Genomic DNA, 13243 nt, shown 5'->3' on the forward strand with positions numbered 1-13243 from the left:
TGTGCAGCATCCATCATCCAATCATGTTTGACAAATGTGAGGGAGTCATAAGTACGAGTAGTTTACCCCAACCCTTGGGTTAATCATTAGCTTGTATCTGGAGCACAAAGTTACAAATAAACATATTAGAGAGCTTGCGATTTCCAAACTCCGTAATCGTACGCCACTCAATCTATTCAAAATCATTCTCCTGCATTGAAGCAAGGTCGCATATTTAGCAAGTTTTGAAGATTTTGCACGTACGTAAATAACGTGGAGATAACGTTGAAAATGCACAAAATTTGTCCATTTAACAATACATTTAAGAGAGTCAAGGAAAATGAACATACGAAGGAAAGTCAAACTATTAATATAATCCTTTTTGTTTGTAAGAAAACATTATAAAGCAACAGTGAAAACCGCAAAATGTAAATATCCAAAGAGTTTGACCTGCAGGGCTACAAAGAACCACTAAACGCGAAATATGGATATCCAACAAGCTTAAACTATAAATTAGCTCCCGATAGAGGACAAGGCCTGAAGAATGAGGGAAATTATCATTGCAACAAGTTGCAATACACCGAGTGATAAACTTTAGTGAGCTATGACATCACCACCCAATTTATATCTCGCCGTGATTTAATAGTGTATTTTCTATGCAAATAACCACTTTCCTTGTTCCACAGTGTAATGGAATTTTATGTGCTAAAGGCCGCACTCGCCATACCTCAGTAAACATCAAGGAGCTAGCTTACAACATAATGTTATTGAGAGTTGACAAAATATTGTACAAATGTTTACCACAAACTATTTTGCAATGTTGTTGTGTTTTTTCATATAAAATATTTTTAAATTGTTTTCATGACCTGTATATAACCCGACATTTAAGGATGACCAAAACTAAAATGCGTTTATAACAAGTTTATAACATTTTCAAAACATTTGTGTGTTTGCTTGGTTGAGCACGGGCTAAAGAACTTATTATTCGTAGAGGTTAGTTACTACATTGGTAAATATCTGAAATGTACACTAAAAACGACACGTTTGGGGATTCTAAGATGTCAAAATTGTAGCAGTACAATATTATCGCTTTATTTCGAAATCCATGTGGAGATCTGACCCATCCATCTTCTCTCGATATAGCTTATCAAAGATTTCATTCTGAGCTACTGTAAACTGAGTCTTCCAGTCTCCGACTATGCCTGTAACATGATAATGATATAATTATGGAAATCTTATTTGTACATCAATGTATTATCTTAAGAGTTTTCTACCCTAAAGTTGTTGTTTTTATCATTGATTTCAATCTTATTTTATTCGTTTTGTTTTTTATCATCAAATTATATTATGTTTTTCCTAAGTATCTTCCACAAAGCTCTATTATTGGTAGTGAACCAAAACTGCGCGGCTTATATTCTGAACTTTACGGTACTAAAATAATAAAAGTTATGATAAGATATAGCAAATGTTTATGATTTGTTTGTTATTACCTTTCCTGATAGTAGATGGTATGCCAATCTTGTTCTTTCCTGACTTTTCATCAACCGCATGAAACCTTTGTTTCATGCTGCCCAGGGTACTCTTGTTAACAACACGCCCTATGGCTTCAACCGACAGAGGATGTCCTAGAAAATCAGCTATTTGAACAACTGCCCCTCTAAGATCCTATTAATTATTAAAAGATAATAGAACACGCCGCACTTACTTGGTCATAACACATTCGAAACACATGAATAACCCATGACATGACCTAACAGAGGACACAATGCCTTCTCACTTGCTACTGCTCTACATTGTAAATAAAAATCACTTGCGTTAAAAGGGAACAGAGCAACAAAATGAATCAAATGGAATTCAATGTTGATTAAAATCTACTTAATTTGAGTACAATATTAAGTTCCATTTGACGCATTTTGTTGCTCTGTTTTCTTTTTTACTCCACATTGAGTAATAATTATTTAGAGTGTAAGCTATAACGGGGGCTGACAGATTTTGTATGTTTGGACAAATTAAGTTTAAATGTTAGCCCAAAGTCCAATAATAAGTTTTTGTTGGGGGTGACTTCCAACTTTTAAATGTGTAGGATGGCTGCTCAGGCACACGAAGTTGACGGCATTATGTCCCCTCCAAAGGACGGGATGCTCTCACGATTTATTTTCCAAATTCCACATGTAAAATGACTAACAAAGAAAGAAGGTAATAGGGACATTTAAGTATACACAGAACATTTTATTTGAACTCACCCGTTTCATATCTTCATATTTCAGAAATAGGAAATTACTGTCATGGCGATGATTTTTCCAAAATTGCAAGTTGTACGTAAAGTAGTTTCCCCAAATCACTATACAAACAAAATTATGGAAAGTTGGTCGCCATGTGTAGCTTAGTCATATAGACCCTTTTCCCTTCTTCTCATCATGCACTATTCCAAGGGGTATGACGTAGTCCGTCAACCTTATTACTTATTAAATACACGGCTGATACAGCTATAATGCGATGTAGAACATCTGTGTAAGAGATTGTTGTTACGTATTTGTTTTTCATCTCAGAAAAAAATAAACGGACGCCGCGCCCTGCCGGCCTTATATCACTGCGTGTCCCGTTATGAGGTTTTCACCTCTAGGTCTATAAAAAGTGTTCAAGGTTAGGTTTTAACAAGAGAAAACTTTTTCCCGACGACCCCATGTCAATAACTCATAGAAAAGTTGTTTTTTTGCCCCCAAAATGTATTAGTGATCGCGCGCCATTATTCGTGATTCCTTTTTCCGATGACGACACCAGCCGAAATTTCGTATTCCAGAATGTAATGAACAGAACTCTCTACTCCCCTGGGAGATGATGCGTTTTGCGACACCCGACAGGCGGAAGTACCCCCTGGAAATGTGCATGATGGGAAGTAGAGAAAAAGGTCTATAGTGCTATCGGGTGCCGATGACTCTTTCTATCGAAATTTCCATTATTACATCTCCAAGGTATGATATAAAGAGCCATCGGTACCTATTCAGGTACTGGTAGCGTTATAGAACCAAGCCGAGCGTATAATACCTCATTTGAAGCTATTATGTGATTAACTATTATTAATTAATTTATTTATTTAGCTCTTACTTCAGTTCCATAGTCTGACTTACTTTCATCAGTACAGAACTGTTCGAAAAACGTATCCCACTGTTCATGTTTAGGGTTGAATTTGCTAGGTCAGCCATTGGGATAGTCGTACCTTCATATAGGCAAAAACATGCGATGTGACAGAATATAATCATATTATATATATAATTCACTTGTTTGTTGGCAAACATAATTGCGAAAGAAATTGGAACAGACGTGGCGAACGCCAAACGTAGCTTAATATAAATTTACTGGAAGAGGGACTCGTGCGAATAGCCTTCATTATACTAGACGTGACCAAGGAGGTTATATAAACATGGATACACAATATTACATAATGCATTGTTCCTTTGATGCCTATTTCATATGCCGACGGGTTATTCATAAAGGTAGTATCATTGTTCCAAACAAAATTAAGGGTTCCGTCATTATTGGCAGCTGTGCACAACAGGCGAGTCTCAATAAGTGACCATAACAAAGTCATAACAAAGTGGTACCCTTGTTATTACACAGCTCAAGGGTTTCAGTTGCCTCAATTTGGTCACACGCACAAAATATAAATCCACGGAGGCGCCCAATGTATGAATAAAAACACCTTACAAATAAAGTCGCCTAATATTGTACAAGTAATAGGTGTCGATCGCAAGACTTAATGAATATCGATTGGCAACATTTTCAGCGCTCAAATCGGACACAATAGATGATTAAAAGCTTCAGTCCGTTGCATGGACGTGACACCCTAACCACTGAGATAGCAACATTCGATATAAACTATAGATAATTATAGCCCAGGGGGTCACTGAAGTTTCAAAGCTTACATAATGCAAGGCCAGAAAAACGGGGTCCTTTTCAGCGAAACGCGTTTGGGGTAAGACGCCTGTTTTCTAGATAACGGTTTTTTCCTAGTAGGTGCGTTTAGGTGTCATTTTAAGTGTACTGTACATGTACACGACTAAAATAAGGCCCGACCGACCCAGAACAGCTCAGAATTTGCGTTTTGGGGATTTGTTTTTTAATTTTACTAAAATTGCCGAGGCATATTGGACCAAAATCATTAATTTGGGATGAAGAGTTTTAGAAAATATTTTGCAAAAAATCTGCAGATTTTTTTTCAGATTTGCCAGATTTTGGTGGAAATTTTAGCCCCGAGCGACCGAGGGACCGACCCTACTTGAAAGGTCTGTCCGCCTGTAGAACAAGTTTGTAGCGACACCGCTTGGGTTTTGCTCATCAAAGGGGCAAATCCTGTTTATTGCATGTTTGATCAGTCGATGGTCTCGAATATATACACTGTGAAACTTGAGTGACTGTCGGGAATGATAATTGTACAATATTCGTGATCACATGGGGTAGTACCTTTTTTCTCAGGATGATCATCTGCCATTTTTGTCTCTTTCTATACTGATGAGTCTGAGTAAAAAATATTGACAGTGTTATAAAGTAAGATGTCGTTTTTCCGTTCATTGGTCCAGGAATAATCTATCTTCATTATTACCCCATACATATATAATATACAGGGTGAGTAAAAAAGGTTTTCCATATTTGTAAGTTTCTATAAATGCCACACTCAATAGTCACCTTCTGTGAAAAACGGAAGTGACTCGCTACTACCGTTTAATTTTTATGAGTCCTGTTGCTACGATACCCAATTTCATTGTTTGTCCACGAGGTATTTTGAATGAGAGCACACAATGCACGATAAAGACATCAGCTCTGGAACAAACTTAAACTTAAATAAGGTTGATTTTTGCGTTATTTTAATTTCTTTTTTTTTCTGTTCAAAAAAACTTTCTAACATTACTTTAAGTCCCAATATATCCAACTTACTGGATTTGCACGCATTTCATTTCGACATTTGAAAAACACGCCTACAAATTTATGTTTTTGATAGAGAATAAACATCTTTAAAGTAAAGGGAAAATGAAAAATAACAACAAATAATTTTTCTTCTCCTTAAACAAGACCAAAGGCAATAACACTTTGGGTGCTCCATTTTATTTCAATGCCAATGAGGTTACGAAAATGGCAGTTGTTCCAAAACTGCCTTACACAGAGTGGGCTGACATTCAAATTTGAGATGTCTCTTGGACGAACATTAAAATTGAGTATCGCTATAAAATGCGTCATAAAAACAAAAATGCTAATTCCTTGATTTTTTCACACAAGATCACTAATGGATATGTTATTTAAAACATGTTTTAAAACCTAAAAGGTTCAACTCGATTCTTAAATACAAATGGATTCTTTTCTCTGTAGCACTTTTTTTTACTCACCTGTATTATTCACTATAATTAGAAAGCCGGAAAAAGAAGTAAAATCGCTGGATGGTATTGAAGAAAATTTATTTCCGAAATATTTCTCTGGTTTACGAAACCAAAAAATTACTCCGATTGTGATGAAAAATTTCTCAAATGTTGGACTTGTTATCAAAATTTAAATATGGAATAATTTGCAATAAAATGTTTCGATGCCTAAGTCACAAGACATAACAAATTATTATTTTCATCAAAATCGGATGACATTTTCTGTTTTGATCTGTTGATCGTGTGTAGCCTAAACGTTGATCTTCGAACGCCTTGCTCATATTAAACTCCAGAACGATAAGTCGTAGATAGGTCTAAAAACGGTGCACGGTGGTCTAGCGGAACGGGCACTGACTCATAATCGGAAGATTGTGCGTTCGAGCCCCGGCGACGACATCGTGTTGTGTCCTTGAGTAAGGCACTTTTTCTCGATTACTCCTCTCCACCCAGGTGTTTAAATGGGTACCGACATTCTTAAATGCTGGGAAGGTAACAGACTCGCTGTAGAGGAGGTGTAGCGATCCATCTCTAGGCAACATAACATGGAGGAGTCTGGCCCAATCGCCAATGAAAGAGAGATGGGCACTCCGATCACTGTTTATACAGGATCGTCTCCTTTACCTTTACCATGTTTACCTTAATCCTATATTTTTGACAGGTAATATCATACAGCTCACTTCAGTCACTCAAACCAGAACTTTGTCAGATGTAAAATGCTTTGGGCTGTTTAATGTAGGACTAATGGGATATCTTTGTAATCGCGTACTTTGGAGGTACACGTACTTGGACAGGGATAATTCATTAGTAGTATTATAGGGAAATCGAATTTAACAAATATATTGATTTAGATAAAGGTCAATCAAATTAGCTCCAAAGGTCAAAAATTAAAAAACAAAATAAAAATAAAAGCCATTGTTTTCACAATTTTTATTATCTTCCTGTATGACCATACTAGCAATCGATCTATTCGAAATGAGAAATAATGGTCATCAAACTAATGAAGGTGTCAAATTAGAACCTACTTCAATGTATCTCGTTGAAACCAATCCAATGTTTTCCTATCACGATAATGAGTTTTGAGTGGAAGTAATGACAAAATTTTAAAAACCGCTATTTCATTCCAGCGCCTTGATCGTGAGTGCGATAGACACAGGTCAGCATAATTTCGAGTTTAACCTCGGTTTCCAAGTTAGGGTTCTATATGAAATCTCACATCTTTGTCATACCTCACCTATATACAGGCCGTGATTTTGCAAGGTATATCAATAATATCATATAGTTCAAATGTTATAATAAACTTTGAACAAATGCCAGTCATATGGGGCAGCAGTTTTTTTTTTTTATCCTAGTCCGTTCCCGATGACTTCATGTTTATTTGGTTTCCAGCCAATACTCGCTGCCGCACAGCGACAACGCCTGGTAAATAATTATATTGTACTAGCAGGGAAACTAAATCAATACACTATGCACGCCGATACACGTGTATTGATTTGCAGACGATAGATCTTCAGATACCGGGGTAGAAAATGATGAATATCTCCCGTCATTTTTGGTTTCTAAATAAGACAATTGTAAGGCTTGCACTTGAATATATGTGTTGAAAGAAAATGATAGTCGTAAGCGCGCGTATTGCCAAACACCCGTGCGTTTTGAAATCAAAAACTGACAAAAATTCGGATTTTTGTATGTGCAGAACAAAAAAAACTGCTGCCCTCATTCGTCAACCCTGCATGGCCCAGCACATAACACGGTACAAGGCACATACGTAGACCTCTGGTAGAGGTAATCTAAAGCAGATCAGTAACCAGGCTATTGTCAATACCCTTAGTTCCTCGGCACATGGTCTCAAAACTATTAAACAGGCCGGAACAAAATGGCCATGCGTGGCTGTTGAAGAACTAGTGGATTCAGCCTACCATCATGACGATTTCTGCCATGACGATATCGGGGCGATGACACTGACGTGTGCCGTAGGTTTGCTCCGGTCCCCGATTTGATCCTGCTTCTAAAACTGGACTTTCTTTCATCATTGCAAAATTTTGGACAATTATCGTTTTAAATACGATTGGAGGTATGATATACACGGCGCAAAGAGCCTTAATGGCTGGAAGCGTCAAAAAGTCAAAAACATAACACAACTAACTTGGTTTTGATTGTATTACTGTTTATTAATATGCATTGGATGCAAGTAAAGTAGTCTTTATACAGCGTGAATTAACGCTTGATATACGTAATTAATGAAAATGCCTTTTAGGCCTACCATAATGGTAGAAACACACAAAACGCCATCTTGCTTTGTCATTTTGACGTTAATAGAATCCGCGATGAATGTAGTCTCTTCAGCAGTTAGTTTGGTTCCGCTCCCTTAGTTCACACAAGCATCACAGACATTGTTTGTGTGGAGAGAGCGGGTGTTGATGAGACTGCGATAAATACGGCTACGAGATGTTATGATTATAATCCAAATAACAAGTGAAATAAAGTGAAAGAAATCCCTCTGGTTATTCTGGCCATTTAACATGCAGTTCCATGGGGGGGGATAAAGTCATAATAAAAAAATATGACTTTATGTCTATCTTTGCTCTGTTGACCCACAAAGACAACAAATTTGGCCGATTCCATTTAGGTGCAAGTTGGGACATGTGTAAACACAACAAATATGCAAAAAAAATTAGGTTTGAAAAAAATTAACCAATTTCATATCATAAGATCGTACATTATGCCTTTAACTTGTCTTGTATAAAACATTGTTATCTAAATGATTATATTCATATTATCTCTTTGGCTATTGATTTATTTTAAAGTCACTAACTAACACTTGTTCAGATAGTTTATTCGTGTCTTCTTTACCAATGCAGACAACATTAATGAAGTACATTTATTTATTTTGCTTGATATGTTAATTAAATTAATGGATAGTTTACATATATTGCAATGCAAGCATTGTGTATCATACCCTAGCATATTTATCTCATTGTGTCTCGACCATTGTATTTTTTGGTGGAATAAGTGATTGTGTTGCCGTTCAAAGCTACTACTAGATGATTTTGTCCAACATATCCAGCCAAAGTTAAGCATTCATACTGGAAACAGCCTCATATTGTCTTTGGCATTTCTATAACTAGCACAAAACACAACGTTTAGTTAAAATAATTTGATGGTTGTTGATATGTGCGTACAATGGAGAGCACTCAGAGAAAGTTATAATTGTTAAAGAAGATGATCAAATAATATATACGTTTGTTATGTGCATGCTACAAAAGAAATCTGCAATCATTAATTTGGAGTAAAAGTTATTTTTGTGGCGAATTAGCTGAGTGGGATGGCCCCTTTAACTCATCGTATCATAGAAAAATCGACATTCTGCACTATGCTAAATCAGCGAAGAATTACGTCCAGTATAAAAAAAAACCTGCTTTATAACAAATCGTCATTTCTCTAGAAAATATTTATCTTTAGAGCAGTCCTCTCCGACCCCTACTCCACTTGATCATGTTGATAACATTCTGGTTACACCTCTGGATAAAGCCACTGAATTCCAATAAATTTCCGATACAGAGATTCTAGGATGTCTTAATTGATGCGCTAGAAAAGTATCGCTTGATTTCAAAATCCATGTTAAGATCCGAACCCTCCATCTTCTCTCGGTAAAGCGTATCGAATGCTTCGTTTTGAGCCACTGTAAACTGATTCTTCCAGTCTCCGACTATACCTGTAAATAAAGATATAACGAAAATAAACATCAATAGGTATTTCAAATCAAGATCGGAAAAGTTTGGAAAACCAGGAGCTGCGAGCGGTATTGATTAGGTGAGCGAGGTAGTCAAAATGGTGGACAAGATCCTGAATCAGAGTATACCCTTTTGTGCCAAGATGCAGCTTATTTAGCCAATGTCAACATGGGGTCAGCAAGTAAAATATTTTCCTAAAATGACCTCTGCTATTTGGCATTTCACTATAATGGCAAATTATACTTGGCAACGTATACATTAATCTCTTACACAAGATAAACCAAAATGAATAGGACAAGTGAAGAAGTAAAAAAGGGGTGGAAATGGATTGACCATGTGCTAAGGATGGAAGACAATAGCCACTGCATAACAGCACTTTCCTGGGTTCCAGAAGGCAGACGGAAAGTTGGTCATCCTGAGACAACGTGGAGGCGGACAGTGGGAAAAGAAAGGAACAAACTGGGGTGGAGGCCATGGAATGAAACCAAGCCAATAGCTATAGAGACAGGGACAGCTGGAGGAGGAGACTTGCAGCTTTATGGGCCATAGGGGCCGAAGAGGATAGGTAAGGTAAGGTAAATGGAACGGGAATGGGTGAGCACTTTCAGGTGCGAAAAATTCAGAGATCAAGACTTAGGAAGTCAATAGTGAGTAAACATTTAGGTTTTGTTTGAATGAAATCTTTTTAGTTATAATAATAATTCAATAAACCTGGTGGACGAATTCCAGTGATACTCTGCAACTCTACTAAGTTTTACTACACAAAAACGTCAACGATTGCTTCCGAGGTAACATTTAAACAATATTATTTTTATTAATCTCTGTCAGCTTAAATTCCTAACTTTACGGTACTAAAAGTGTTCGCTCATTCGATTGTTTGTTTTAATACCTTTCCTGATAATAGACGGTGCGCCAACCTTTGGTTTTCCCGATTTGTCATTAGTCGTGTTAAACCTTTGTTTCATGCTATCCACATCACTCTTGGCAACAATACGGTCTATGGCTTCATCTGACAGAGGCTGCCCTAGAAAATCGGCTATTTGGACAACTGCTCCTCGCAGATCCTGCAATGGATCATAGAATGAGAAGATGATTTTACCAAGACGGATTTGTTCTCAGGATATCTTAGGATTTTACACCTGTAGGTACGTATCGCCTGTACTTTTCATGATATCGACTGCGAGATTCATGCAATGATAAAACAAATCAATGTTAGCACTGTTTAAGCAAAATTTTGAACACTTGACAATTTTCATTCCACTTTTCAAAACTGTATTGACACCAACGTTTTCACACTCCCCTCAAAATGAAAAATTAAAGATGACCTGATTCGTATATAGTTAAAGCTACTACAGTTTTTGCCAAAAATCAGGATAATTCAGAATCGTTCAGATATTGCCGATTTGGTGTTTGAAAAATGAGTGAAATTATTATTATTATTTTAATTTCTAATTCTCAGAAAAATATTTGACAGTAGAATTGGCATGAAACTTCAGTAGCGAAGTTAGCAGCAAGATGACTGGGGTGCGGAAAAATTGGGCGAAAATTGTCCAAAATGGTCAAAAAAGATCTCAAATGTCAGCGGCCTCGAGGGGGGTCACAAAGGGGCAGCTTCCACCTTCCCCTCTCTACGCCTCTGCAAAAATGGCTCTACTCAGATCCCCACATTCCCCATACAGATTATACTGTGACTCGAAATTTTGACTGTACTCGACTGAGAAATTGTTAAAATTGACTCGATTCGACCATGAAATGATTCAACTCTTTACAACTCTGATTGGCATGATTGTTCATTTAATAGTTTGTTGATTACTGACTGCTACAGTCACAAAGGGGCAGCTTCCACCTTCCCCCTCTCTACGCCTCTGCAAAAAATGGCTCTACTCAGATCCCCCCACATTCCCCATACAGATTATACTGTGACTCGAAATTTTTGACTGTACTCGACTGAGAAATTGTTAAAATTGACTCGATTCGACCATGAAATGATTCAACTCTTTACAACTCTGATTGGCATGATTGTTCATTTAATAGTTTGTTGATTACTGACTGCTACAGACTATTTATCAACAGTCAAATTCCCCATGTATTGTATGCTGTGAATTCTCGCATATTCATGAAAGCCGATCGTCTAAACAATCACGCCAGCGTTGCATGCCTTCGCGTATACCATGTATACGCGATAGAGCTTTCCGTGTCTTCTCGTTCACGCGAAGCAGTTTTGCCTGTCATGCGGTGCGTTGCAGTTTTGCCTGTCGCATTTCATGGAACAATCGGCCTTCAGTATCGGGTGATGCTGAGACTTTGTTTGGAGTTTGTCTATCATCTCTTTCGTCCATGCTGCTGATATTGACCAAGCTATTTCAATGGCCCAAGATTGCAGCAGTTAACGGAAACATGTTATCACCTGTTCAATATGGGATACTAATACCATTCAATGTAGTTTTGTATAGATGGAAACTACCACGGAATCAGATAAATAGGAACTCAAATGATTTAATCAAAATATAGCCCCGCTATGGGGCTATGAAAATCTTCAAAAAAGGTGGATAAACTTGCTGTTCATAGCTACCGCGTGACTTTTGTTGTGTTTAAATACAGACAGCACAAAATACTAAAGTACCAGTAATGTTCAACCCCTTCATATTGTAATCAAAGACAAATATGTCAAAAATTAAAAACCAGCAGCCAATATCTGGACTCTTTAGCTCTGATTTAAGACCACATTAGTTGAAATCGGTTAAGAATGAAAGAAATGGTGATTAAAAACCAAAAAAAGGAATGAAATCAAAAGTTACATTTTATTGTTCTAATGGAAAGCACAGCGCTGGTTCTCCTGTTACAGAACGCTTTGTGTACAAATCATTAGGGTATGCAATGGAGCAATATACATGATCTAACACTTCTGAAGTTGCATTTTCCTTGGGATTTTGGGTCATCGTGTCTTCATTTCGTAACCGTTTTCAGCCAATGAGGCGCTTTAAATCCAAGCTAAAAGATGTAGCTATTGGCTGCTGTTTCTGTCTAATTATGACATTATGTCTTTGTTTAGGATATATTAGTGTAAAATAAAACAACTTGATTCTTTTCGGATTGCATAATCCAAATCATGCAAACACCGGAACATTCTCATCAATAGAGGTTGTGAAATATACCGTAAATTTCTCAAATATGTCAAATGCATTCAACAAAAGCATGATTGCAAACTATCGCGACAGTTCGTCTCACACACATACCAAATGCACTACGATCAAATAGGTTGATGACAATATTTGATTGAATAGACTGCACTGTGCCATGATTACGGTGCTGGACACTGGTTCAAATCCTTTGTTTGGAGCCAATCGATACAAGCATGCAGGGCCTCTATAAATTTGCAACACTAACGTGTTTTCTACTCACCCGTTTCATATCTTCAAATTTCAGAAAAAGAAAGTTTTTGTCATGACGATGTTTTTTCCAAAATCCCAAGTTGAAGGTAAACCAGGAACTGTATACCACTATATACAAACAAATAACATGCGAATAATTTGACTTAGGTGTAGCGTCCAAACAAAACTCTAATGCGTTCATGGAAAGAAATCTTAAGGGCTTGAAAAGAAGTTTTGCACTACGAATAATGCAAATTCTTTCAAAACACGTTTGCGGACTTGACCAAGGAATCCGTTATCGAACTAGACTAGATGCCTTCATTCGTTAACTATCTGGGTTGACGACTGAGAAAACCAAGGATGGTGTACGATTACGCACTTTAGTGCGTGGATAGGAAACTAGCATGTACAATTTGTGGACAGTTACGTAATACTAATGAGCACAAGTCTTGATATTAATGCTCTGCATGCTAGCCATATGCTTCAACATAAGAAGTCCGAAGTTTCGAGATATTTTCTCAAAATATCAAAAGCTATCTCAAGAACAACTGAACCAATACTTGGCTTGTTTGTACTCATTTTAATGCATTTTTCATGCTGATTCAAAATATGGTCATAAAACTTGTCGTCTGCAGTCGACACCCGCGTAAAGAGAGTTAATAAGCCGTTTTATTTTGGCTATATTTCAGTGGCAGTATCGATTTCTGCTATGATTTATTCATGAGGTTAAGTGACGTCATTTCCAATAAGGTTT

General features: G+C 37.1%; 2 protein-coding genes across 2 annotated transcripts in view; both read right to left on the reverse strand.

Annotated features, from left to right (window-relative positions):
* Positions 1 to 987: 987 nt before the first annotated feature.
* LOC140140411 (sulfotransferase 1C2A-like) lies at positions 988 to 7676 on the reverse strand. The gene is made up of 5 exons (XM_072162171.1): positions 7648 to 7676; positions 3108 to 3169; positions 2223 to 2320; positions 1470 to 1644; positions 988 to 1181 (listed from the first exon to the last, which is right to left on the reverse strand). Exons 1-5 carry the CDS (start codon positions 7674 to 7676, stop codon positions 1063 to 1065), a joined length of 483 nt encoding a protein of 160 aa, XP_072018272.1. The 3' UTR covers positions 988 to 1062.
* A 668-nt stretch (positions 7677 to 8344) lies between these two features.
* LOC140141002 (sulfotransferase 1A1-like) overlaps positions 8345 to 13243 on the reverse strand; it is an 11810-nt gene continuing 6911 nt past the window's right edge. The window contains exons 5-7 of the mRNA XM_072162777.1: positions 12521 to 12618; positions 10008 to 10182; positions 8345 to 9099 (exon numbers count right to left, since the gene is read on the reverse strand). Of these exons, the coding sequence (XP_072018878.1) occupies positions 8951 to 9099; positions 10008 to 10182; positions 12521 to 12618 (422 nt within the window). The 3' untranslated portion in view covers positions 8345 to 8950. The remainder of the gene's footprint in view (positions 9100 to 10007; positions 10183 to 12520; positions 12619 to 13243) is intronic.

Source organism: Amphiura filiformis, chromosome 19, assembly GCF_039555335.1.
Source record: "Amphiura filiformis chromosome 19, Afil_fr2py, whole genome shotgun sequence".
NCBI lineage: Eukaryota > Metazoa > Echinodermata > Ophiuroidea > Amphilepidida > Amphiuridae > Amphiura > Amphiura filiformis.